Source organism: Acomys minous (genome assembly GCF_964271855.1).
Source record: "Acomys minous genome assembly, chromosome: 18".
In the NCBI taxonomy this organism is placed as follows: Eukaryota; Metazoa; Chordata; class Mammalia; order Rodentia; family Muridae; genus Acomys; species Acomys minous.
In genome coordinates this window covers 68,062,299-68,089,033 of record NC_140501.1, presented here as the reverse complement: position 1 = coordinate 68,089,033, position 26,735 = coordinate 68,062,299, and the positions used below count along the sequence as shown (strand labels likewise).

The 26,735-nt window shown below is 46.3% G+C and overlaps 3 protein-coding genes across 5 annotated transcripts in view; all 3 read right to left on the bottom strand.

The window, feature by feature from the left end:
• LOC311589056 (protein NYNRIN-like) overlaps positions 1-26,735 on the bottom strand; it is a 183,608-nt gene that overhangs the window by 39,720 nt on the left and 117,153 nt on the right. The gene's annotated exons all lie outside the window — the stretch shown is intronic.
• On the bottom strand, positions 6,295-7,419 carry RNASE11 (ribonuclease A family member 11 (inactive); the record flags this gene model as incomplete). Its single annotated transcript, XM_084767648.1, has 2 exons — positions 7,378-7,419; positions 6,295-6,898 (listed from the first exon to the last, which is right to left on the bottom strand). Exon 2 carries the CDS (start codon positions 6,874-6,876, stop codon positions 6,295-6,297), a length of 582 nt encoding a protein of 193 aa, XP_084623774.1. The 5' UTR covers positions 6,877-6,898; positions 7,378-7,419.
• Positions 13,783-26,661, bottom strand: RNASE12 (ribonuclease A family member 12 (inactive)). 3 transcript variants are annotated; one of them, XM_084767521.1, is made up of 3 exons: positions 26,363-26,661; positions 18,874-19,052; positions 13,783-14,403 (listed from the first exon to the last, which is right to left on the bottom strand). In XM_084767521.1, exon 3 carries the CDS (start codon positions 14,363-14,365, stop codon positions 13,928-13,930), a length of 438 nt encoding a protein of 145 aa, XP_084623647.1. In that variant the 5' UTR covers positions 14,366-14,403; positions 18,874-19,052; positions 26,363-26,661; the 3' UTR covers positions 13,783-13,927. The 3 variants fall into 3 exon arrangements, with proteins under 3 accessions (XP_084623647.1, XP_084623646.1, XP_084623645.1); XM_084767520.1 differs by lacking the exon at positions 26,363-26,661 and adding an exon at positions 24,294-24,785; XM_084767519.1 differs by lacking the exon at positions 26,363-26,661 and adding an exon at positions 20,488-20,596.

Here is a 26,735-nt window from a genome sequence, read left to right as displayed (position 1 = left end):
TACTTTGGTCTGTCATCAGCTCTCTAACTGAGGTTGTTGTTGACGTTGTTGTTTTTCATGTCTCATGCCTCCTCAGGTTTGGTGTCATCCAATAAAAGGCCTGTGCAGAATTATCTAGACTAGGCTAATTAAGGAGGTGTGTGACCCATCCAGAATGTGAGTGGAACCATTCCACAGGTGAGGATGGGGGCTGAACAGGAAGGAGGAAGTGAGGGGAGCAGAAACGACAATCTCTCTGCTTCCTGATGGCAGATGAAAAGTGACCGACTGCCTCACACTGCGGCAACCATGACTTCACTGCCATAATGGGCAGGCTCCTTGGAACCCACCATGAGCCAAAACAAGCCTTTCTGTAATGGTTACCGTGAATCATGAAGTTGACAGAGTCGAGAATCACCTGGCAGATGCCCCTGAGCATGCCTGTGGGGATTATCCTGATCAGTATGGGAAAAGCCATCTTAATTATGGGCCAGAATAATCCTGAATAGGGAATCCTGGGCTGTGTACACAGGAGAAATCAAGTTGAGCTTTAACTAGCATATATCCATGCCTTTCTGTTTTCAGTTGATGGGTGTTTCTTCAAGTTTTAGCCACTTCGACTTCTCTACCATGAGTTCAAATAAAACCTTTCCCCCTTTGGTTGCTTTTGTATTTTCTTAACACATCAAGAAAAGTGACTAATACAGCTCTTTTTCAAATCCAGCACTACCTTACTTCAGTCCCTCTCTTTGCCTTCTCTGGTAGCCAAATCTGTGTCTCTGGCATTTAGGACCAAGATACGTAACTCCAGATAGTCTCTTTAACCACATCCTTAAAGTCTCTCTGGCCATACTGTAAGACTTTGCAGTTATGGAGTGGCAATCTCAGTGTCTTACCCTGGTCCAGTAGGGGAAAAAATATAAGTTATCTAGCCTGCTAGTAAGAGGCTTGTTTCATTGCTTAACAGTTACATTTCCACCAATTCTTATTTGTGTATTTTCTCATATTTCTAACTTATTTTTCTTTGTCAAATTTTAGCTTTTGTATTAGACTATCAAGTTCAAGATTTAAATTCTTTCACAGGATCCTGAGCTATTTTACTTTTAGACAACAAAGATACATTTCTCTTCTAAGATACTAAATAATTCTTTGAGGTGTGTATTAATAGTGAGAGTGCATTTTGTTTATATACATACCTTATTTCCACAGTGGCTGGTGCATGTGGAAGTTTCTAGGTCCAATACTATTCAGCCATCCTTGGCCCACTCAGCCTGTCTTTCAAATTTTATAAGGGACAGGCAGGTTACTGTCAGACACAAGAAGGAAAACTACAAAAATTTTAAATATGTGTGTATGTGTGTGTGTGTGTGTGTATATATATATATATATATATATATATATATATATATACATACAGATTTTTAAATATAAAAATTCAATCAATATAATTTTCCATATATTAACTAGGTTTTATAGACATTTTTATACTGCTCTGTAAGTAGGCACAAAAAGAGAAGCACACAGAAAAGTGTATGCAAAGTTAAGTGACAAAAGTCCAACAGGAAGACAGAAAACAAACTGTGATGGGGTACAGACAGTAGGTGTCTGTTGAAGGAACAGTCTGTTCAAGAAGAAAAAAATGAAAGTGGACTTGGAGGAGAGAGAGGGGGGTTGAGAATGGTCACCTCATGCTGGCCTTCCTTCTGCCGGCCCCACTACCCAGGAAGATGGCAGCAGTCTCTGTCTACATTCTTACCCAGAATGTGAAGTTCCTAAACAGTCTGAGCTTGGGGCAAGAAGAGGACATGCAAAGCCCAAAGCTCTCACTAGCCCAGCACCATGACTAGGGCCTATTGCGGCCTTCCCTGACCTTAAAGACAGCGAGAGGCAGAGATGGTTGAGTTGAGCTCCTTGCCTAAAGGGCATGAGAGGAGGAAGGAACACCAGCAGTCACGTAAAGCAAGTACCTATGCCAAGAGCCTGCTCCAGGCGCTTAGCTCCAGATGCGCAGAGAGCAGGCCTCCCAGGGACACCAACCAAGTGCGAATGCCTCCTTTTCTGGACTCACACCAACACTCTGTTAGTTTCTTAATCTGTGCCTGATGATTGGATTGATTTTAAAAATGATAGGAGCTGGAGAGATGGCTCAGTGATTAAAACTAATACTGCTCTTCCAGAGGACCAGAGTTTGGTCCCCAGCATCCACACCTCAAGGCTCACAAGCTCCTGTAACTCCAGCCCCAGAGCATCTAATGCTGCTTCCGGGACCAGCACTCAGATAGACGTACAGAAACACACACACACACACACACACACACACACACACACATCTGCCGTACAAACACGTGCGCGCGCACACACATGCACACACATGCACACATGCTGCACACCATTTTTTTATTTAATAAGAAAGAAAAGTTTTCAAATGTTTAATGAATATATGAGTATGTCTTCTATGGCTAATTTACAGATAACGTCTTTTGATGCCTTTTTCTGTACGTATGTTCATCTTTTTCTTATGAAACTGACAGACCACTTTATAGGCTAAAGATACATGGTGAGCCCTTACCATTTGTATACGGAAAATAGTCTTCAATTGCTTATTTTATATAGTGCAACAATCTAATTGCATAAAAATAATAATGATGGCAGCTGCCATTTCGTCAGCAAAATAAATGGTAAGGTGTATTTTATTCAGAAATATCCCAGAGTTATCTTTCCTTACAGTCATGGACAAGTGTGTTTTTCTTCTATCAAACACAGATGATGGGTTAAAAGTGTGACCTATGAAAGCAAACTCCTGCAGAGAGCAGTCACTACACAGGTGACCTTGAACATCGCCTGTGGTCTTTAGGCTCTTGCTTCTTTGCTGCTGAAACTGAGCTAATGGCATCTATTCCATGTGGCTTGTTATGAGAGTAAAGAGAGGATGTGTAGATCTTTCTGGAGTGCTTAAGAACACGGCTTTGTTATTACAACTGCCGTTGCCATGAACGATCTGTGACTGTCATTGTCATGTTTCTGAAAGCCTTAGCAGGCTCCAGGAACGTGAAGGAGGAGCGATTTTCAAGTCATCTTGTGTCAAGCCTGCCAGCTCTCTCCTCAGGGAGAAGCAGGATGTGTTTCAGATGCTCAGTCTCTCTTTGAACCTCTCACTCACTTTTTTAGAATGGTTGTTACAGTGCCTCATGTTTGCTTTCGGATATGTTCATTGTCGGGGGCTTTCAGGATCAAAAGACTGGCTGGCTGGCTGCCCTGGGAGACTGGCTAGGAGGCAGGCACTCTAAGATACACTGAATTATTTTGCCTCAAGGGATCAAAACACATAAGCAGCAACCTTTCTCTACTTGCTAAAACAAGAATTGGAAAGAAAGCCTTTGATCTGTCAAGTTGAGTGGGAGTGAAACTTTGGGCGCTTCAACAAACCCAACGTTTTCGCGAAAGAACAAAATGTACAGTGCCACCCTCTGTCTCCAGAACCCAGGGTTCCTCCTAGCCCTGCAGCCTAGGGGCTTGCACTCAACGACAGATCCTGTAAGTCAGAAGTTTGTTTTGTGAAGGCCAAACTCATGGGACAAAATCTCAGAGAACAAGGGCTTTAGAACATACCTCTCACCCGGCCATGGTGGCGCACGCCTTTAATCCCAGCACTTGGGAAGCAGAGGCAGAGGCAGGTGGATCTCTGTGAGTTCGAGGCCAGCCTGGTCTACAAAGTAGTCCAGGACAGCCAAGGCTACACAGAGAGACCTAGTCTTGAAAAAAAACAAACAAACAAACCATACCTCTCTTCCTCTTGTATAACAACCTGCCAACAGCAAGTTGGCAGGACAGCTGCTCAGCCCAGCTGTTAGGGACGTGGATTCCTCTGGAGTTCAGCTCATTCCTGGGCTATTTATTATTATTATTATTATTATTATTATTATTATTAGTAGTAGTAGTAGTAGTAGTAGTAGTAGTAGTAGTAGTAGTAGTAGTACCTAAAAGATTTAAGTAAAAGCACAACCCAGCTGTGGCTCTAGCTATGAGGAGAACAGTGATAGTATGCTCAATGTACTTTGATGAGACCTGGATTCTGACCCAGCCCACATCACCTCTTCTCAGAAAGCCTGAGAGAGGAAGTGAGGCTGGGTACCGTCGCAGTGAGGAGGGTTGGCTCGGGTGACCGGAAACTCCTCCACAGCGATCCTCATGGTGCCTAGGGTCAGATCTCCTGCAGCATCCATACTGCACAAATAAGGACGTTGCACCCCCTTCTCCACCATCTCAGTACCTTCAGTGGTTGCTTCATAATCTACCTCCCACTTTCCCTTTCAGCTACAAGGGCATATTTACTTTTCGTTTGCTTTCCTGACAAGCACCAGGGATAATCAGACTGCTGCTTTTTGGCTACAGCTCTTGTGCTTAAGGGTTAAGCCAAATAAGAAAAGGGACAGGAAAGACCAGGAGGCAAGCCCTCTTCTGTAGGAGAGAAGCAGTGGCCAGTGAGGCCCACAGAGGCAGGCAGGCATGAAGGAAATCCCAAGGGAGGGGAAAGGGGAGAGCTGGGATCTGAACACCAACCCAGTGAACTTAGACACGAAGCCACGAAGCCACAGGAGACCTTGCTGGCTTGGTGAGCAGAAATGGCATGTGACAAAAACCTAATATTTGAAAGCCTCCAATCCCCTGATCCATGCCTCATAAGGAACATTGTGACACATACATTAAGGTGGTGATGGGCTTTGGAGTAAAAAACAGTGCTTTTTTTTTTTTGTGGCACTTCCATTTCTTTCAGGCCTCAGTGTGACGATGAGGTGATGGGATCAGGAGGCCACAGTAAAGGGCTAGAAGCTGGGGTTCCTACTTCCTTTAGTGATGTGGATGGTGTGTTCTTGATTACGTCTCTCTGGAAGATACTCTCAGACTTTAAAAAAAAAAAAAAAGAGCTGCAGTCCTGTGTCTTTGTTCATCTCTCTTTTGAGAAAAGCAATGTGTGCTAAGAAGGATTGGCTACATTGTAAACAAAACAAAACTGAGTCATTCCTGGGACTAACTTGCCCCTCTACTACATGGTGTAGAAAGGAGATTACTTATATATGAACTGAATATGAACCAAGAAGAGACAGTCTTGGGGTGATATACTGTTGGAAAACTCACCCTTCTATTCGGTGAGTGACTGTAGTGTCAGACCTGCCCCATGCAAGGAACCCTAAAATGGACTCGCTGTGCTTAGCGTCCAACCTGCACCCTCAGTCACCATCCAGGATGCAAGTATTTCCTTAAAACACGCTCCTCTTACTGCCAGATGCAAATCGAGCTCCGAGTACACTCAGCTCGGCCAAACCCACAGTAAATGTGAGCGGCGTTTAAGCAGCCACCATGTAGACAAAGAGAATGCAGCTAAGAAGCCCCCAGATGTCAAACGTTGCTAGAATGCTCTATATTGGTTGACATCAGCATCCTATAGTTTCAGTAGAATGAGAGTTCTGTATCGACGTGAAAACATTGGGAATATCAACATGTAATGAGCCAAGTACCACAAGAGAAGCATTGTAGCAACGTGGCATCCATTGTCACGCATTTATTTTAAAATAGAACATTAAAAATGAGTGGTCTGAGGACGAAGGAGAGACATAAGAGGGCAAACGGGAGCATACATTTTGCACAACAATGAATAACACCACAGTGGCTTCCTGAGCAGTTAACTCTGAGGACTTAAAACCGCTAGAAAAAGCATGAAAATTGAAGATAACCCTGCTGAAAACTTGGCATAAACCTCGTATCTCCCATCACTACCTTCTGTGCCTCCCGTAGTTTGCCACTTTGCAGGCACAGCTCCAGTGTAGCAAGGCTTCGCTTGGCTTGGAGAAGAGCTTTGTTTCCTGTGTGCAGCAGCCCCAGCAGAGGTGCACTGGTGGGGGGGGGGGTGGAGGGGTGCAGACTGTACAGTGCTGGAGCTGTTGGCACTGAGATGTCTCCTGGGGGACAGACAACAGAGAGCTGGGTGGGAGGCAGCTGCTCTTGGGTGCATGCAAGTGCTCACCTGGGTCTTTACCTTTGTCCACTTGGGTACACTCAGCTTTGGGAAAGCTTTATAGCTAAAGCAGAAAGGAGCTCAGTTTGTGGGAACAAGGTCAAGAGCGAGAGCGAGGATGTGAGTCTGTATTTTAGGATCAGTTACAATTTTTAGTTGGCCTGGGATGTGTTGGACCACCCGAGCCCCGATCCGGTGAGTTCAGTGTTTACCATGTACTATGAGACAGGCACACGCAGCAGAAGGCTAGAAGCAACAGTGATCATTAACTCTTCCTTCTTGAGTCTCGTAAGCCCCGTGATCTATAGCTTAGAGCCGCTGACTAACCAGCTCATCAGAGAGTGGCTCGTCAGCACGGTCAAGATTCTCTTTAAGGAGGTGACTCTGTGCTCAGGACACCTGGGGCACTGCTGACCTGCAGTGACCTTGCACTCGGCGAGCCCCAGCCCTAGGCTCTTGAGGCAGCTTAGGCTCCATGTTTGTCCACACTTCCAGCTGGTGGCCTTGGGAACTCCACGTACCACATCTGTGCGCCCAGGTATGAAGTTATTACTTCCCAGCTGGCATGACTCGTTCATGTCTAAAATGTTTCTCCAGACTACCAGGCCGCTTAGACAGTTTATGTCCTTACTTGAAGTATTTCCCTTGGGGATGACAAAATAGAACCTTCTGGGTGTTGGGGCTGGGGCGGACATCACATCCTTGGATATGCTGGGGCTGATATTTTTATCTGATAGGGTCGAGTTCACTGATTCCTCAACGGTCCATTTTGCCACGCGTTGCATCTCTTTCCGTGACGTTTTTTCTGTAATTCCCTCTGCTGTGCTTTCTGAAGGCGCCACAAGGACCAATCCAAGGCCGAGCAACAGCAGAAAGAGGGCCATCTCACAAACACTGTAATCTTGCCTGCGGTAAAGATAAAAAGGAAGAATGTAGGGGAAGTGTTTCCCTTCTTGTTATTCTTAATGATGACCCCTGGCTATAAGGCTCCTACATACATAAACGAAATATGACATAGTAAAATGACAACCAGCTGAGGAGCCTGGGCACCAATGCTAAGATCTCCACTTACAATCAATTCACTCTTTCTCATTTAACATTAGTTTTACCCATCTGAAGAAAACAACAGCAACAACAGCAGCGAGCTAAGTTGAACGTGCTGGAACAAAGCGTTTTTCTTTTTCTCTGCTCTTACTGGAGGGGTTTACAGTCTCCTTGGAGGTCAACGTCATCTCACCCAACACCTCTGACTATCACCGTCTCTTAGTGCCCACACAGGACCTGGCACACGGTGCAGCGTGAACAGACAAAGCAGAGACAGGAACCTCTCTCTATCTCTCGTTTCTTTCCCCATCCAGTCTCAGACACGAAGCCTCTGTCTTTACCAGTTCTTTGGCAACTTGATCTTGCAGAGAAAGATTGCAGCGTCTTGCAGGGCTGGAAGTGAGACTGTGTGCCTCATACTCAGAGTCTCTGCTATTGGATCTAACCGAGGGAAGGAGGAGCAAGAAAGGGGGAGAGAGATGGGGGGGGGGGAGGTTGATGAGGAAGCAAGGAGCCAGGGATACTCATGAGGAACTGCAGAGCGTGCGTGTGGTGGTCCAAACTCAGGGCCAGGACGCATCCTGCTTTGACGTCTTCCTCAAGTCTTCGCTAAACCCAGATCATTTTTATTGTTTTGTTTTCTGAAAGCCTACCACACACCTTTCTTTGTGGTTTTCTTGCTGTGTCTGATCTTTTCACTGCCTAGTTAGGCGACACGTGTGACCAACACTGGTCTAAGGTTCACAACTCCCTGGTCCTGAAACACACTTTCTGATCACTGCCAAAGGACACAGCTTCACACACGGACCTGCACAAACACCTCGTCCTCAGCAGATTTGTCAAGGCCACAACATGGCTAGTTAATGCAGAAAACCCTGTAGTAGTGTCAGCGATGGGCTTTCCACAGTGAGAGTCCCAGCAGGGAAAAGTTATTTATATTACTAATTCTTTCTTTTACTCCAGAGTGATTTTTTTCCTTTTTCTTTCCCCCCTTTAAAAGTTCCTCTTACCTTTTCTTCAAGGCTGCCAAATACAAATAGCCAAAAATACTAAGAATGCAACATTTATATAATTCCTGATTTAGTCATGGTTCTTCTTGCTGTAGGTAGTTCTTTGTATATATGTGTAATAGTATAAATATGTATGTAAAAATTTTAATAAAAAATAAAATAAATAAAAGTTTCTCCTAGCCATGTGCATTCTGCATTGTTACCTTATGTCCTTTGAAATTACCATCCTATGCACTGCCCTGTCCCCACCCACTTGAACAGCACTCCCTCAAAACTCTTGATGTGCCTCTCCCTGTGTCCCACACCAGAGGACCTCTGAAGGCCACAAACCAAGCCTCTCCTTTCATCTCAGACAAGGTTCAGAGGTGTTTGTCATTGCTTTGCTAAACAGAGTTGCCGTGGTCAATCAGGACAGCCCTCTCTCATCTAAATACACCAGAAGCCTCCATCTCTCCATTTTTTTTTTCAGATTTTACTTTGCATTTATGTATGTGTGTGTGCATATGTCATGGGTGCATGGATGCATGGGTGCCCGCAGAGGCCAGAAGAGATGTCAGGTCCCCTGGTGCTGGCACTACATGCCATTATGAGTCACTTGATGTGAGTGCTAAGAGCCAGACTCCGGTGGTGTGAAACAGCAACAGGTGCCCTTCACTGCTGAGCCGTCTCTCCAGCCTCCTTCTCTCCCTCTTCGGTCCTTTCTTTGAAAGTCTCCACAGCCAAACCCAGACTGCATTCTTTACCAAATCCATATCTCATCTTTGTCAATCTCTTATAACTTTCTTTTTACTAAGAGGGGTTTATTTTTTACTGCTTTAAATTTGTGTGTGTGTGTGTGTGTGTGTGTGTGTGTGTGTGTGTGTGTAATTGTATGCATGTAAATGCAGGTCCCTTTAGAGGCGAGAAGAGAGCATCAGATTCCCTAGGCCTAGGCTTATAAGGGGTTGCAAGTTGTCTGACATGGGTGTGGGGAACTGAACTCTGGTCCTCTGAAGGAACAATTAGAACATACCCTTGGCCTCTGAGTCACATCCCAGCCCTTGCTTGTCTTTAAAGACAGGCTCTCGCTGGGCAGTGGTAGCGCACGCCTTTAATCCCAGCACTCGGGAGGCAGAGGCAGGAGGATTGCTGCGAATTTGAGGTTGACCTGATCTACAAAGGGAGTCCAGGACAGCCAAGGCTACACAGAGAGACCTTGTCTCAAAAAACCAAAACAAACAAACAAACAAAAACACCAAAAAAGACAGGGTCTCACTATTTAAAACGAGATATTAAATAGCCCAGAACTTTCTAAATAGCCCAAGCTGGTCTCAAATTTGTAACTGATCCTCCTGCCTCAGCCTCCAGAATGCTAAAAGGACAGGCATGTACTATAATAGCCGACTATGGGCGGATTATGAAGAACTCAGTCCACACGTGTTCCTTGAGACTGTGCGCCCTAGGTAGACTTGGTAGATGTTGGATGGAGAAAGAATTTGTAAATAACTTACTTATTTTTCTGGAACCTCTGCATCCTTTGCCATTGACCCCTCTTAGTAAAATGAAATTAGGAAAATAGGAAGGCGTTAGGAAGAGCAGTGCAGAGACCCCTGTCCCTATGAAACACACATTTCACATGGACAGAATTCACAGCTACCTATGTTTGTTTGCAATTTATTAGGTTTTCACTAAAAAAAAAAAAAAATACACAGACCACACACACACAAAGTATAGATATCTAAATGTCACAGCGAGTCTGAACTGGGCTTGAATCTCTATCAAATGAAAATACTATGAGACGAATTCCTAGATAGATGCCGCTTGTACCTTAAAGGGAATTCATTTATCGGCAAGATTTATTTTTAAGTAGGACAGAGAAGTGCTAAGAACAAAGGGAGGACAGTCAAGCCCAGGGATGGGACAAGAGAACATCGGCAGGGGCCTGCCTTGTCTGCTTCTGACTGAGGCTGCCCTCGTGTAGCTGGTTTCTCACTAAACGTGCTGCTGCTCACATCCGACTCAGCCACGGAGCACTCTGTTCATGCGGGAGCACTCAGATCCTCACAAGGCAACGGCGACGACGGAATCCCAACAGAGAAACAAAGACTTAGATTCTTCTGGAGAAGGCCTGCTCTGGGCGGAAGCCGCCACGAGACAGGTTCTGACTTACAAGCTGCGAAGTGTGGGTTCGGGTTAGTCACCCTCCTCCCTGAAAACCCGCCTGGCCGGTTATAATTCAGTGCCTTGAAAGGACAGAATTAGCCGCCCGTGGAGATGCGCCTCCCCTTTTTGATATGACCTTGAGTTAATCCAAGTGGCTAACGCAGCAGCCGGAGTCTCTCAACTGAGAAGATCGGGACAGAACGAGCTCTTTAAAGTTTGGGAATCATTCACCTGCTCCGGCCCACTCGCCTGTCTGAGCCCTGCTTCTCACATACAAGACCGAAACTACATCACTCAGCGTTAATGGCCCCATTAACTGGCCCCTGCTTATCTACTACCCATATTTCTTACTGTTTTCCCAGCCCTAAGCTTTCCCTCAAGCAAAGCTGCTTTCTGCACTACCTAGGAAACAGAATGTAATAGACATAGAAACAACTTCATGTGCTGTCATAGCTTTATAGACGAAAAGACTAATAACTAGAATACTAATGACAGAAAACTAATTATCAAGATTTAATGACATTCCCAGAATTAGAAGGCTCCTGTGTTTTCCTCCCCCTACCCCCTTTGGCTGTAAGGTTAACTACCACGTCCATAGCTAGACACAGGGTGCCTACACATGGAATTTAACAGCAAGAATGAAAAGGGAAGGGTGTTTGCAGTCTGGCTCAAAGCCTTCTCCGTTTCATGCAGGATTTTGAAGAGGAATAATGTAAGCTCAGATAGACTCAGCCCTTTCTTGGGACATTTGCGCATCACTCCACCGTCTTTATGGGAACGGCTTCTGGCTAGCCAAGTGCCTTCCGGTCTCCTTCTCTTTTGATACCAGGAGGCTCTGGTGAACAGGAGCAGATGTGGTATACGCTGTATAGCCTATCTTTAGAAAAGTCTTTTAGATCCCAGAAGTAACCCCTCAAAATATAGGCTCTGGCTATTCCTCTTGGCTACCCACCCTACTGCTGTGGACAACTCATACTTTGGATGAAAGTAGAAGAGAAATTAAGCTGGGCCTTACTGGAAAATTCTTTCCTGTTGGCCGGCTCTCACAGTGCTACATAGTGTCGTGCAGGATGCTTTGGGGCAAAGGCATTGATGATGAACCAACACGGTACAGTTGTAAAGTGTAACACCAACCTGCCATGCGGAACGTACCTATTTGCACAATGGTGGCGCGACTGTTCCAGGGGTTCCTGTAACACTGCTTACTCATTGGATTTGGGATTGCCTAATACTCTAAACCATGACTGAAAAAGTCTTAGACCCCGGAAAGGAACCTAAACAGGCTTCTTAGCTGAACCAACACAGAATCAAACTACTCTCTAAATATCTGCGTTTATACCTACAGACAAAGGCTAGCTCAGCCTTAAATAAAGGCCTTGTTCACTCCTTGCAGTGGACAGAGGTAAATGCAAATACCCATGGCTGCCCAAGATGCTGAGACTAAAGACTAGCTGAGGGCTCGTCCCTAGGCGAGAGGCTTATAACGCCCCTCAAGGTTGACACAACATTGTGGAAGAGAGGTCAGAGAGCATACAAGAGCCACAGGAGGGAAAGGAACTGCAAAATACCATCTTCTATGCACAACTGGGCTATGGCAAGCATAAACTTACAGCAGCTGGCCATCCTGATGCGTGTCCACAGGAGTCAGGCCCTCCTAACAGCCAGCTGTGGAGGGAGACAGGACTGATGGGCCTACCACTTCCTGCTGACCTTGGCAGCCCACAGGCCCAGGCTCTGATGCTTAGTTCTAATCTCAGGGTGACACAGATGGCTCTGATTAAACTTTGTGGGACACAGAAAAACAGGCTATGGGTTGAGAAAGGAAAGAAAGCGTGAGGCTGAGGGTGGAAACACAGGGTGAAGGAGAGGCGGGAGGGGAGGAGGGAGGGGAGGAGGGAGGGGAGGAGGGAGTTTGGGGGAGTTTATCTGAGCACAATGTATGCATGTATGAGATTCTCAAACAATAAATGTAAAAGACATAGTAAAGAAAAAAATGCCCAGCCAGGCGTTGGTGGCGCACGTCTGTAATCCCAGCACTTGGGAGGGAGAGGTAGGTGGATCGCTCTGAGTTTGAGGCCAGCCTGGTCTACAAAGCAAGTGCAAGTCTAGGACAGCCAAGGCTACACAGAGAAACTCTGTCTCAACAAACCAAAAACAAAAAAAAAGTCTCTAAGAGGTGACCCCAGTTGCTTTTTCTTAAACTAACTAAATAAATAAATACATTGAGGGCTGGAGAGATGGCTCAGAGGTTAATAGCACCTGCAGAGACTGAGGTTCAGTTCCCAGCACCCACAGAGTCTCACAACTACCTGTCACTTGTTTCAGGGAGCTAGTTGCCCCCTCTCATCTCTATGGGCATTGTATAAATGTGATACATACAAAAAACAAAACAAATAAATAAATTTAAGGGGAAGTGAAGACAAAGTCCCACACCCCAGGCCAAAAACAAAACAAAACAAAAAAAATCTATTGATTGATAGATGCTAAAGAGGAAAATTGAATTTTCTTTAATGGAGTGGCATTGGCTAAAACAAATGTACCTCAGGGCAGGCCTCATGCCCGGGAGTAGTTGGCCAGCACAAATTACTGGTCTTTGTGATTTGGTTTTGTTTTGTTTTTAAGATAGAGAAAAAATATGAAGCTGATATCTTCATTCTTTTTTAACTAAAACAGAATTATGTCACTTCTCTTTTTTCCTTTGTTTCATCCCCTCTCATGTCTTCTCCCTTCAACCCCACCCATGTTTCCTCATTCTCAAGTTGATATCTCTTTTTATTTTATTACAGTTGCATAGATATGTGTGTGTGTGTGTGTGTGTGTGTGTGTGTGTGTGAGAGAGAGAGAGAGAGAGAGAGAGAGAGAGAGAGAGAGAGATGAGTAAATTTTGTTGTTGTTGTTGTTTGTGTCCTTATAGTTTCAAGGTCAGAAAGGTTGGAAGGAACTAGGAAGAGTTGGAGGAAGGGGAAAAATATGATCAAAATATACTGTATGAGTCGGGCATTGTAGCATAGGCCTTTAATCACAGCCCTTAAGATGTAGAGGTAGGCAGATTTCTGTGAGCTCGAGGCTAGCCTGTCTTACACAGTGAGTTCCTGGCCATCTAGGGCTACAAAGTAAAATCCTGTCTTAAACCAACAGAAATACATACTATGAAATTCTTAAAGTATAAATAAAAGTATGATTAAAAAATTTGACACTATATAATCCTTCATGCACAAAATTAATATTTTAAACAGTATGGTCTGCTTCTTTGCTGGTGAAGTTCAAACAACTGGCCTCTTCCGGGAGTCCTGTCCTATCACACTGGATCTTTGAGCTATAGCTAGTTCACACAAAAGGGATTTTTGTTATCATTTTGATCCTTCAGAGTATAGACTTAAGGTTGTTTACCTAGATTCATCATTGGGTTTTGGTTGGCTGGTGTTTAGTTGGTGGCCCCCTTTGTGTTACGCCTAAGTGACTCTCCCTTTCCTATTAACTCAGTCCAACCTCAGATTCCTTTTCATTCTCTGACTCAAAGACAAGTGGGCAGAAACGTAAAACACGTGTGAAGCTTGTGGTTTCATTCAGCAAAGATGTTTTTATTGACACGGGATCAAAGACTGCATCTCAGCAACACCAGAAGGAAAAATCCCCTTCCCCACTTCCTTCATGCCATTACACCATATCCACAGTTCAATTTAACCAGAGCAGCCAGGAGAACAGAGGAAAAGTCTGCAGGCTCAGTGCTGGTGGCAAGTTAGTGGACATATCCCTGGAAATTGACCGGCCCTAAGTCATCACAAGTGAGAAAGAGGAAGCCCTCGATAGGGGAGACTTTGTACCTGCAGGCAGGATACATGGTGCCACCAACGAGCTGACAGACTGTCATTCGGAATCTTGTCTCACTCCGAAAGCAGAAAATGTCAGAATAATTTGGGCAAGTCATCTTCTTAGAGGAAGCGCAAATGCTGTTGATCTTCTGAGGCCTCTCGTGGATGAAGACGTGCGTCTTTTTGCACGTGTGGTCAGGTTCCCTGATGACTCTCTGTAGTATCATATGGTTGCAGTACCTCAGAGCAGCAGCATCCTGAGGGTAGTCCACATGCAAGTGCTCTATGGAAGTCAGCACAACTTCCTCACTGAACTCGTTTTCCCAGAACAAAAGAAGCAGGAAAACTATCACCATGAGGATCATCAGGGGCAGAATTCCCTTCACATCTCTGGCTTCAGCTCCTGGGAAACAAAGGAAGCAGAAAGGAGCAAAAGTCGTGATAGCCCTTTCTCTTGCCTCAACCCAGGCCTGCTCCCCAGTCCTCCAGCCTAAAGGGTCCCTCTCTGATCATTAAAATCACACTGGCCAAGAACGAGCCCATTGCAAGCGCTTCCCCCTTAGAAAGACCTCATTTCTAGTACTAGATGGCTTCCTTTCCGTCTACCGTAACCAGTTCTTTCCTGTTCCTTTTCCTTGCGTGGATCTGGCTTCAGTGTATGCTCCCCTCACCTGCCCTCCTCGCTCGCGCTCTCACAGGTAACATGCCCTTTTGATCATGTATGTGAGAAAATCCTTCGTGTCTCACTGTTCCCAGACAAGAACTGATAATGAGCCGTTGAATGTGGGGAGGGCAGAGGAGGAAAGAGCAGAAAGGGAGGGACAGCATGCTCAGGTGCTTTCCGGGAGGAAGAGACTTGATAAGGCAGATCCTGCCTAGGTTCTCACAGTCACACAGTCACAGACTGTTTGGAAACATTTAAGCCCGATGTATGCCTGCCCTGCTGCAGTATTGTCCACTATCTATGTTGCTAACGCGTCCTCACCACAAGTCAGTGAAAGAGCTACTATTTTCACTCCATTAATAGAGATGTATGTGCAGTAGAGACACAGTCATAAGCATAGTAAGAGTTTCATCCCATCAGGGCCAAACACGTGTTTCAGCACGTTTTATTCCCATGTGATGTCTTGAGTTGGGTAAAACCAATTCTCTTGACATTGGACTCACTCAGCTAAAGCCCTGGGCCTCAGACCAGGTGATAGTTCCCACACTCAGCTGACCCTCTGAAAGACCAGGTGCTAAAACAAGCAAAATATAAACTCATCAGCTTACACATGGCTAATTAGTGGATGAGAGCTTAATAAAATGTGTGGTTCCAGAGCCTGAAACAATAGGAAGAACTGTGTCATGGTCCATCTCAGAGGGTCTGGTGAATTGATGCGGGGATGGAAAACATCACTTGATTGAGTCTTGCTCTGACATGGAGCCTTCATCTCAACTGTATAAATAAATATGTGTGCGTAAGTGTGTGCGTATATGTATGTCTTGTCTAAGTGTGTGCATTATGAGTGTGAGAATGTGTGTTATTATGTGTGTGTGATTATAAGTATATGGGGTTGAGTGTGTATATGTGTGAAAACATATTTATATGAGGGTGTGTATTAATGTGTGTGTTGTACTTATATGTGACAGTGTGTGACTGCGTATGTATGTATGTGTGACTGTAAATGTGTGTGGATGTATGTTTTCGTGAGACTGTATCTGTGTGTGTGTTAGGGTTTATATGTCAATGTTCAAATACATGTGTGAGTGTGTATATGCGTGTGGGGGGGCGAGAGACAGACAGAGAGACAGAGACAGAGACACAGACAGAGTTCTTTGGAGTTGGGCCTAGAGACCACGAGAGCACCATATGTGCTGACCACTTGCTTTGCCACTGAGCTAGACTCAGTCTGTGATGTTTTTAGGAAGATAAGTGTGCTAGCTTGAATGAAAATAAATCCTATAGGCTCATATATTTGAATGCTTGGTCCCCAGCATCCCGCAGCCTTGGTGGAACTATTCGGGAAGGCTTAGAGGGTGTGTTTCTAGCAGTGGGCTTTGAGGTTTCAGAAGCCCATGCCGTTCCCAGATCTCTTTCTCTCTCTGCCTCTGTCTCTAATTCTATCATCTTGTGTTTGTGGATTAGAAGGTGAGCTGTGTTGTCAACTACTGCTCCAGAGTCCTGCCTGCCTGCCTGCCGCCGTGCTCCCGCCATGATGGTCACCAACTCTAATGCCTGAAACTGTCAGGCCCCCAATACACCCTTTCTTCTGTAAGTGCCTTGGCCACAGTGCCTTAGCACAGCAGCAGAGAACGGACTCGGACAACGAGTATGAGGAGACCCATTATCCTTCCTCTACTTTTGCATGTATTGGCAGATTTTTATGTAAACAGTTTACATTCTTGCTCTCCTAGAGTTTGCATCTGGTAAATGCAGATTGACGATGAAAAACAAACCCAACCAATGGTGTCTTAGAAGACAGGAACCATGCAGTTTTACACACAGTGCCCGGAGAAGACCTGGGCAGTTAGTGGGTGTCCCTTTCCTTCTGTCTAGCAAATCTAAATACTGTTTAAGAATCTACCGTGTTTGAGTTGGGCCGCAGTGGGGCCAGCCTTTAATCCCAGCTCTCTGTGAATTTGAGGCCAGCCTGGTCTACAAAGTGAGCCCAGGACAGCCAAGGCTACACAGAGAGACCCTGCTTAAAAGAAAAAAGAAAAAAGAAAGCTCAGTGGTTAAGAGCACCTGGGATGGAGACGGTGCTAGAAGAAGTGCCAAGGTCCCATCACTCTCCTCTTAAGGATGCATCATTTGAACAATTTACAGAAAGCTGGGACACACGAATATGTGTTCCCGTATGACAGAATGGGAGGCTGTGCGGTGTAACTGGGAGAGGCCAGTGCACCCGTTCTCAGCCACGCCTAACACCAGGGCTTTCTAGATTTAAAACAAAACAGTGGGGGTCCACTAGTTTTTAATTATCATTCAAAGTAATGGCTACCATTGTGACCTTTGTATACACAGATACCATCATATGTGGCTATTATTCGCCCAAAACACACACACACACACACACACACACACACACACACACACACACACACATCTCCTCTCCTAACCCACTCCCAGTCCCCTTCCTCTTGTCAAATGGCCCCTCCTTCTGCTCTCACATAACTTAACATTCTATTAAGATGAGGTCCCTTTTCAGTGAAATACACCGGGATGCCTTGGCTATTAATTATGAACACAAAAGCCTGGGGCTTACCCCACACCTATAGAATCAAATCTGGAGACAAACTGCCCTTACACTCAGTAGCCCCTCTCCCAGGACGTTAACTCCCTGACTGGTAAACAGCAGCACCTTCATTTCTAGACTTGCGATCATCCGCAGCAAGATGAAAGCCGTGCACTGGGAGCAAGGATGTTCACTGCCCTGCCCTGACACAGCTACATCTAGGTCACTGGGTTGGTCCAGAGCTTGCAAGCCAGAAACAAGGTTCGTCCACGAGCTCCTTCCCTGGATGCCTGGAGCGTCTTCTTAAATAGCCACCTCTGGAGGAGGTGCATTTCCTGTTGACAATTGCCACATGGTGTCATAAAGGATTTGCCTCCTCTCCACAAACTACACATCTGGAGAAGACAGCAGTATGTTCATCTCCACCACCATGTCCATGGCTTCTAAGATCACAGCGTTTACTGGGGGGACAAATGGGCATTAAGATGTCATATCTTGTCTCTTTTGTAGCGCCAACTACCTATGTTAGCATGAGAAAGTTATGCCACTTGCTGAGGTTTCCATTTCTGTATCTAAAACATGAGTGGTGGGGAAAAATAGTGACAGGAAGGCTCCAGTCTGGTTTTACAAACCAAGAGACTGAGCTTAATTTAAAGGCCAGTACAGGCTGATCTCACTAGAGGGCTGGCTAGACACTGAAGGAGAGGAGAGGTGGTCTGTGTTTCCTGGAAACCAACAATGATGGAGCGTAGAGTTACACAACTGGGACCAGACCCAAATGTGGGGTCTTAAGGCTTAGGGACCGGGCAGGAAGGTCAAAGGGACACCTCCGTAGGACAAAACAATAGGCACAGGGCTTGTTTCTTCTTCATTACATTTGGTTAGTTACTTAGTTAGCTAGAGCTAGCGAGCTAGTTAGTTCTTTCCTTGGTTGCTAGGTAGGTAGGTAGGCAGAATAGAGACGCAACAGTGAGCCTATAGAAGTCAGAGACAACTTTTGAGAGTTGGTTTTCTCCTTCCACCATGTGGGTCTCGGGGAACTAAACCCAGGCTGCCACCCTCAGCATCTTTTCCAACCAAGCCATCTATGTGACCTTAGGACGTCAGAGGTCAACATTTAGGGATTGGTTCTTTCCATCCATCACAGGAGATCCAGGTTCTGAACCTAACTCATCAGGCTTGACAGCGAGAACTTTTCCCACTGAGGTGTCCCATGGGCCCATGTACAAACAACTGTTGTAGAGGCTCATGAATTGTATCGTTGACAATTAGGAGCTGTTTTCTAATCAGGCTGCGGACTGATTCCCTTCCAAGCTCCTGGGCCATTTCAAATCTCTACCTATTGCTTCACTTTCCCCTTTGGTTCAGTAAGGTGAACTAAAGGCCGGGGCCAGCAAACTTCCAAGAGCAAGCTACTCCTGACCCTGGATAGCTGGTTCTGAATTGGAGCCAGCCAGCCTGGGTTTTTACAGTCAGAGCTCCACGCTGTGCACGCCAGCTCCTTCTGTGGGAAACACAGTCTCTCTCCTCTCCTTGGGTTCCAGAGATGACCAACATGGGCTAACAGCCCGAGAAAGAGCAGATGAAGAGCGATTGCCTGAAGCCTACCCCTCTAAGGTAGGACAGCGTCTTCGCTTTGATCATGTCATACGTACCTGGCTTCTCGTCTGTACCAGCAGCCTGGGCATTCACCCAAAGCCACCCAAAGTGTGAAAGTACAATGACAGCAGGTTCCCTCCCAGTGCCCTCAGGGCACTCTTCCCTTCCGTGCACTCCCAGGGTTTGCTTTCTTTTCTGGCAGTTGCATCTTCTCTAAAAATAAGACCAAATTTTCCTGGAAAAGATGAACTGGAATCATCACCGTGGCTCTAAAAAGGTTAGACTTGTTTGACACAAAACAAACAAACCAAAACCTCGCCCTGCTCACCAGCCCCCTGCCAGGGCCACTTGGGAACCATTAAAACTGTCCCCCACTAACTGAGGCTAAGACTCTGAACTCAGTAAATACTAAATGTAGGAGGAACATACAGGTGAGTGGTCCAAAAGGACTGTGCTTTTCTCTGACTATAAAGAGGCAAGATTACAAGATGCATTGTTTTTTCATTTCTAAGAGGTTTTTGGGTTTTGTAGTTTTAGACAGGGTCTTACTGTGCACCCCTAACTGGCCTGAAGCTTGATATATTGACTGCTTGCTCTCAAAGATCTACCTGCCCCTGCATCCTAAATGCTGGGGTGAAAGACATGCACCACTATGTTAGGATTTAAGATTTATTCAGAGGGCGTGTGGACTTGTGGGAGTGCAGGCTTGCAGGCGTGTGAGTGAGAGTATGTGCAACTAAGTGCAGATGCCCAAAGAGGTGTCAGATCCCCCTGGATATGGAGGTGCAAGTTGTAAGCTATATGTTATGGGTGCTAGGAATCAAACTCAGTTCCTCTGGAAGAAAAAGAGCTCTCTCCAGCCCCTCCAGCCCACTTTTTTTTTTTTAAGATTTATTTTTGTCTTACATATACAGTGTTTTGCCTGCATCTACAGCTGCCCCCCAGAAGAGGGCACCACCTCTCATTATAGACGATTGGGATCCACCATGTGGTTGCTGGGAATTTAGCTTAGGGACCTCCGACAAGAGCAGACAGTGCTCTTAACCTCTGAGCCGTCTCTTCAGCCCACTTTATAGTTGAGAGGGTAGTGCCTGTGCCACAGTGATTGTGTAGAGGTCAGAGGACAATTTGCAAGCGTTCTCCTTCTGCTATATGCGTCCCCAGGATGACACAAAGTCATCAGGCTTAGCACCGATGACTTTACTTAGTGAGCCATGCTGAAGGCTGGTTCTGGAGGACAGCTTCGATGAACTGTATAGCACTATATGCTCATAAGGCCAGAAAGATAAATGAGAAGAGGGGAGACATGTTAATCCCCCACTATGCAAGGCCTTAAGTTTATTATAGTGCCTTGAACCTCTCACTGTATTTGCTGACAACCCCTTAGGAGAGATTTTGGTAATAATAGCTGTTAGCTCTGTGTTGTTCTCCTTCCCTGTCAGCACAATGCATGCATACATGCACGCACACACACACACCCTTCACCTGCGCACCCCCAGTTGCATGACCACCACTTCCCTTGGAAGCAATACAGTTCCTTCCTGCTCCAAGGAGACCGAGCAAAAGGCAGCAGGCTGCTTGGATGAGGCCTCCTTCACAGCCTCTCATGGGAGACTCGGGACAACACCTTTTCTACTCACAAAGGCACGGAATCCAGATTGGGTTAGCACCTGGAAGAGACTTGGCTCAGCCTTTCCTGTCGTTATAGAAAGGAGAGGCCCAAAGAGAAGCTAAGCAGGATGACGGGTGGACTCAAGTAACTCCACTTGGGGAGGCAAGGTGCAGTGTGGCTTTGTGGAAGACGAGGCTGGATCCAACCTCCCAGAGGCCTGAAGAATAACAGTAGCATCTCTAGCTCCCCCAGGAACCCCTAAGCACACCAGGGAGCACTGTAAAAAAGAAACAAAACAAAACAAAAGACTGTGCTTAGAACACACACACACACACACACACACACACACACACACACACACACACCTTCAGAGGTAGTTAAAAATTCCTCACGATTTGACCACCTCCCCTTGGTGGGGAGGCCTGGTGGCACTCAGAGAAAGAATAAGCAGACTAACAAGATGAGACTTGATAGCCTATGACCATATAGTGGGGGAGGAGGTCCCCCTCGGTCATAGACCTAGGGGAGGGGAATAGGGTGAAAGCGGGAGGGAGGGAGGAATGGGAGGATACAAGTGATGGGATAAAAATTTAGTTGTAATCTGAATAAATTAATAAAATTAAATTTTAAAAAAAATTAAAAATTCCTCACGAGGAGTTGGTAAGGAAAGCTCTAGCGAGAAGTGTGTTCCGGAAGAGCTATACTACCAAGGGTTTCTTCATACACATCCCCAAACAAAAGGGCTTGAGGGAGGGAGGAAGCCCAGGCTTCCATAACAAGCAAGATTCCTCACGTTTGCTGGCCTGTATTGTGTCAGAATTCGAAGATGAGTCATTACGATGGCAGTTGTGGAAATAGAGGGCTGTGTGAAATCCTTGATAAAAAACAAACAAACAAAACAAAAACAAACAAACAAACAAAAAACCTCGCTTCTCTAAGAAAGTCCTGAAAACTGCAAGAAGAGAAATGGCGGCTGATTGTTGTGTGGTGATAGACTTGAGAGGAGAGTTTGTATAAGAGGCGGGTGGTAGCGCCTGGCGTTTACTCTCGTTGTTAATTCACAGGAAGGGAGTTTACGTAAAGACGAGCCTATGAATCTGCGTACATAGTGGTTGCTCACTATGAATCAAGCTGTTCCTGTTCCCGTTTTTGTTTCACTTTAGTAAACGTCTCGGTTTACTGCGGAGAGAACCGACTCTGAGAGGAGGAAACTAAGGAAAGCCTCGTTGGAAATGAGAACCAGGGAACCTGGAACTTCTCGCACGTTAAACCAGGGTCACCACCTTAGCCAACCGGCCAAACTAAACCGCGCCTCTTTTACGATTACGGTACGGAAGTCCCTTCTCCTCCACCGCGGGTGTCGGTTTGCCTTTGATTCCTATAGGCATGGGGCTCTCCCTAGTGGACGCAATGAGCCACTGCAGTCTCTTCGCCCAAATCCAAAAGCACGGAACCCCGAAACCCTGAATTCTACCGGGAAGCAGCGAAATCAGGGTCTCTGCCTGTTTTCAGAATCGGGCCGGAGATGCGGCGGGAAGCGGGGTCTGCGTGGGCACTCCGGGGGAGACATGAACCCGCAGCGCTCCGTTGCGCTTCTTCTGGGTCCTTCTGCATGGCGGATCTTCCCCCACAGTGTCAGATCTTTTAGTTTTAAAAGAGGGTGAAAGCTGAGCAAACTAGGGGGAAAATTAGGCGGGGAACGCCTTAACAGGACCGCTCACGCCATGGTGGCTGGAGAGTAGAAGTACAAAGAATGAAGACCCAGCCTCCACCGGTAGCGTGGCCGAGCGGTCTAAGGCGCTGGATTAAGGCTCCAGTCTCTTCGGGGGCGTGGGTTCGAATCCCACCGCTGCCATCTCTGCTTTTTTTTTTTATTTTTTTGCTCCCACAACACGTCGTGTTAGAAGTCGACGCCTCATTTTCCCTCGGCGCCTAGCACTTATTTCAAGTTGACAGAAGAGATAGGTAGTAGGCCCGATGTCGAGCGTCTTACGTTCTTCATCTAGTCTTTCTTAACGCAAATATTTAAAGACAGGGCTACCCTCACAAGGTGTCCTTGAATGCTTGGTCTCCCAAAAGCAACGAGCTAAGAAGGAAGCTTGAATGGCTTTATTCACGCAACACAAGCGCACATTTCGAGCTCTCACTTGCAATTGGCAGTGTCCTGTTAGGTAAGGACCACGGAAAGGTGAATAAAGCACAGAGCCTGTCCAAAGCGGAAGCATAACAAAAAGGACCCCGTAGAAAACAAACGCCGGCTGCAGGCGGTGCTGCGTGGAGGATTGGCCACAATTTCCTCATCTGTAGCAGCACAAACCTCCAGAATCAGAGCCAATACATACATGCACAGTACTCGGAGCAGAGCCAGGAACAATATTTCTCATTTTCCTGCGAGCTCATCACAGCATGGCCCCTACCCCTCGGCCCCTACTGTACCCCTCAAAACCAAAGAGAAATGCTATTTACATGAGACTTCTAGAAATCAGTAGGTGTGGCTAAGAGTACAGTAAATGTGTTTACCCTTTGCTAAGCACGACTGTGTGTGTGTCAGGGGCACTGCCAAGTGTGAGGATTACAGCAGTAGGCGGCGAAATGAAACGTTTGTCTCCTGGGACTTCCTATCCGGACAGGAAAGGAGAGAGGAGAGACTGGAGGACTACGAGACGGTGACTCGGTTCATGGAGGCTCATGGAGAAGCTAATTCTGTATATAATACTATCCAGCAGTAAGCTAGAAATGGCAGGAAGATCCAGGAGGATTTTGAGTTTGAGGTCAGCCTGGGCTACATACCGGGTTCTGTCAGACAGTATCTTTACTAGAAATCAGTTTATTATTAATAATAATAGTGCTGTAAAGAAAACTCACAGGCTGCAGTGACAAAGGAGTGTTCAAAATGGTGTCCCTAAAACTCTGACATTTGAACACAGGGGGAAAGAGAAAGTCATAAACATCTGACGGAATTATATTCTAGGACAGAAAAATACCATTCTTATTAGCACTTAATACTTAGTGCTGCTTCCAACGATCTCCCGTGTTTCAAGACTCCGTGTTTCCAGCAAATTGTGCTTTTTCTCCACTAGGATTTAGTACTCAAAAGTAGGGCTCGTCCGGGATTTGAACCCGGGACCTCTCGCACCCTAAGCGAGAATCATACCCCTAGACCAACGAGCCGCTGGATGCTCGCGGACCTTCTTCCGCTCCAAGGTTCACGCTCGGCTTAGCGTAATGAACTTCCGGGTACCCGAGCGCCTTCTGCTGGGAGGACAAGCGTCCGTCAGACTTGCAAAGCCTTCGCCCGCCTTGCGCGGAGTCGGGGATTGGTGGCCGCGAAGCTTCCGGCGGCAGAAGCGGTGTTGAGGGACTGCGGATTTCACAACGCGGACGGACACAGGGTGCAAGCTTCTCCAGGGTCAGAGAGAAAACGGCAAAAAAATAAAAAATAAAGAAAAGAAACCCGAAGGCCCCAGCGAGATTTGAACTCGCGACCCCTGGTTTACAAGACCAGTGCTCTAACCCCTGAGCTATGGAGCCATCACCTGGGCGGTACTTTCCTACTTCTCTCCTTATGGATATGTATTTTCAACCTGTTCTTCTGTGGCATAGATTAGGGCTCTTTACAAGGGAGGTTCCAAGATCTTACAATGCAAAACCGAAACGTTTCTCTTGTCGTGTTAGTTCCGGAGATGTTCTGCTTCATGCAGAGCCGCCTTCAAACTGTCACCTCGTCCCTCATCTTGGAAACTGAAGCGGGACCTCCGCAAGTGATGCACAGAAAGGACTCTGCGGGCAGGCACAGGAGCTGCCGGACACTAGGGGGCCGACACCCCGGGACCGCAGGACCCCCGCGAGGCTTAGACCACCCACCTGTCTGAATGCCAGCAAACCCCTCAGCCTTCTTTCTCACTCCCCTCATTCTCTCCTCATTTTCTCAAAGGTTCAAGAGAAGGAACATTCCGTGCACTGGAGAACAAATTCAACCCTTCTTTAAGGGAACACTGACGCATCTTTGCTATTCAAATAAGATTGGCATTAAAAAATTTTTTTCACATCCTTGTTTGTATAACCTGGCAAACAAGAACAAAACCATGCATTTACTTTAGAAAAACTTCACAGCTATTTTCAACCTAAAATACATTCATTACATCCTGTCTCATGTAAATGAGTACGTCATGATGCTGACCTCGAAACATTTTTAGGAAATGGATGAGCCTCGTTAATTCGGAAAATAAGCCATCTATGGCAGATGCTCTTGGTCCGCAGTTGAGCCCACAGAGGTCCCACCAAGATGTCCTGTGCAGAGCCCGGGAAAGCGGGCCTTTGTTGGCCTAAATGGTTGTTTCAGATTGTGTAAGATGCTACGTCCCTTGCTTAGTTATTTAAGACCCTGAGGTGCTCATTGGGAAATGAGTCTATTATCATAGCTTTTCGTCATCTTTATTGTTATGATTTTCAGGGAGTGGCTTCAGACAAAATCAGTGTTGGTCAAAACTACCCTCTCCTCCTTCCCTCCTTGCCGTTCCTTCTCTCCCCCCATCCGCACCTGGTCACAGTTCTGTGGGCTCACTTCCGTTTTCTGCATGGACCAGTATATTCTTCTTTACCAGTTATCTATTACATATTCAAACGTTTGGGGGGGGGTTTTGGGGGGAGGTTGTTTGTTTGTTTGTTTTTATGATTAAAAGAGCATTCCAAAAAAGAAGCCAGGGCAACGGCCATGGACCTGACATTTGTCTGTCAAAACAAATCAACTTTTAGCCAGCAGATCCTATGGACACGCAGTGGTTCCTATGTATGCCAGTGTCTTAAGTCACACACCCACATCTCTCCGACCTCCGGGCCGACCAGAGCACGCAGTTTACTTCGGTTCCATCCATTGAGATCAGCACCAGCTCCCAGTTTCGGTTCCCTCTTCCCAAAAAACTCCAGCTTGTGTCAAGCTGACATAAAACTATGTCACAGCTTGGTTAATTTTCTAAGAGGCTCTAGGTTTTTCTCTCACACAAAACGAAATGGAAAACGAAACTATTAAAACTGCCAAAAAGAAACATCAAGGGGAAAAACCCAAACAGCAGTATAATCAGGATCTTCCAGGGGCAAGCCTGTGGAGGCTGAGATCCAGACAGCTTATCACGAAACGAGAATGCTGAGACTGGCTTTTTGTTTCTTACTTGGTTGGCTTTTTGAGACAGGGGCTCTCCACGTAGTCCTGGCTGCCCTGTAGCTCACTGTGTAGACCAGGCTGGTAAGGCTAACTTCTGAAGGCAACTTTTGGTCTTTAAAAAAGCATCAACAATTATCCGAGAAGAAGAGCCAATAAATAGCTCATTCTTCCTGGCCAGGAGCTGCCAGGACTGTCTGAGAAAGTCTGTCAATACCCTTAGTTTTTTGTTTTGTTTGGTCAGATATCAAAACGGCTCACACATCTGCTATAAGGAAAAGTAGAGAGGAGAAACACTTTCTAACTCTTCCTGTCTACACATCCTGCCTCAGTCCAACCGTGGCTGTGTACATGCCGAGGAAGCCAAGAACGTGGCAAGCGAGATGCTTTAGCAGACATTAATCTGCTGCTGAAGGCCTGGAAGAGTCCCAGAGAGTTTCTGGGTTTCCGTGCTGGACCACAAAGAGGCTGGAGGGTGATGACAAAGCATCAGTAGCAGCTGCAGAACTGGTCACACTCACCAACAAGGAAACAATGAAGGCAAGAAAGCCCAGGGCTCTTTTTCCTCAGACTTCTCCGTATCTGGATCATTGTCACCTCCCTCCTCCCATTTCTTCCCCCTTCCCCTCCCCCTCCCCCTCCTCCATCCCCTCCCAAGATGCTGTCCCCTCTGAAAGAGGGTCATCTCCCTTCCTCCCAGACCCTCCCACATAGGCATGCCACTCAGTGATTCCAGATCCATCCACGCTGACAATTAACAAGTCACGATCCTTACCTTGATGAAGTTCTTCATGTGTGTTTCCATAAGGGAGTGTCAGCATATGCCCATGTGTTTGAGAAAGCTTTATCTGGGGTCGTCCTGTGCTATTTGGGTTTAGGGTAAGGTTCTCTGTAAAGCTTGCACACTGTTGTGATTGGAATATGACGCTAACACGTTTGGGGGCTGGTAGTGCTGCCCGGGAAGGTTGCGGGACCTTTAGGAAGTGGACCTTTGCTGGGGGAAGTATGTCACTAAGGGTGATACTTGGGGACTTATTGCCTTGTCCCACTTCCTGTTTTTTCTCTGTTTCCTGAGTTTGGATGAAACGGGATCAGTCTGCTCCCTGAATGACAGACTTTGTGCTTCTCCTGACTTCCTTCCTGGTCAA

What these genes read in the sequence shown, in the direction of transcription:
- RNASE12 (XM_084767521.1), bottom strand. Translation starts at nt 14,365, where the DNA reads ATGATCCTCATGGTGATAGTTTTCCTGCTTCTTTTGTTCTGGGAAAAC.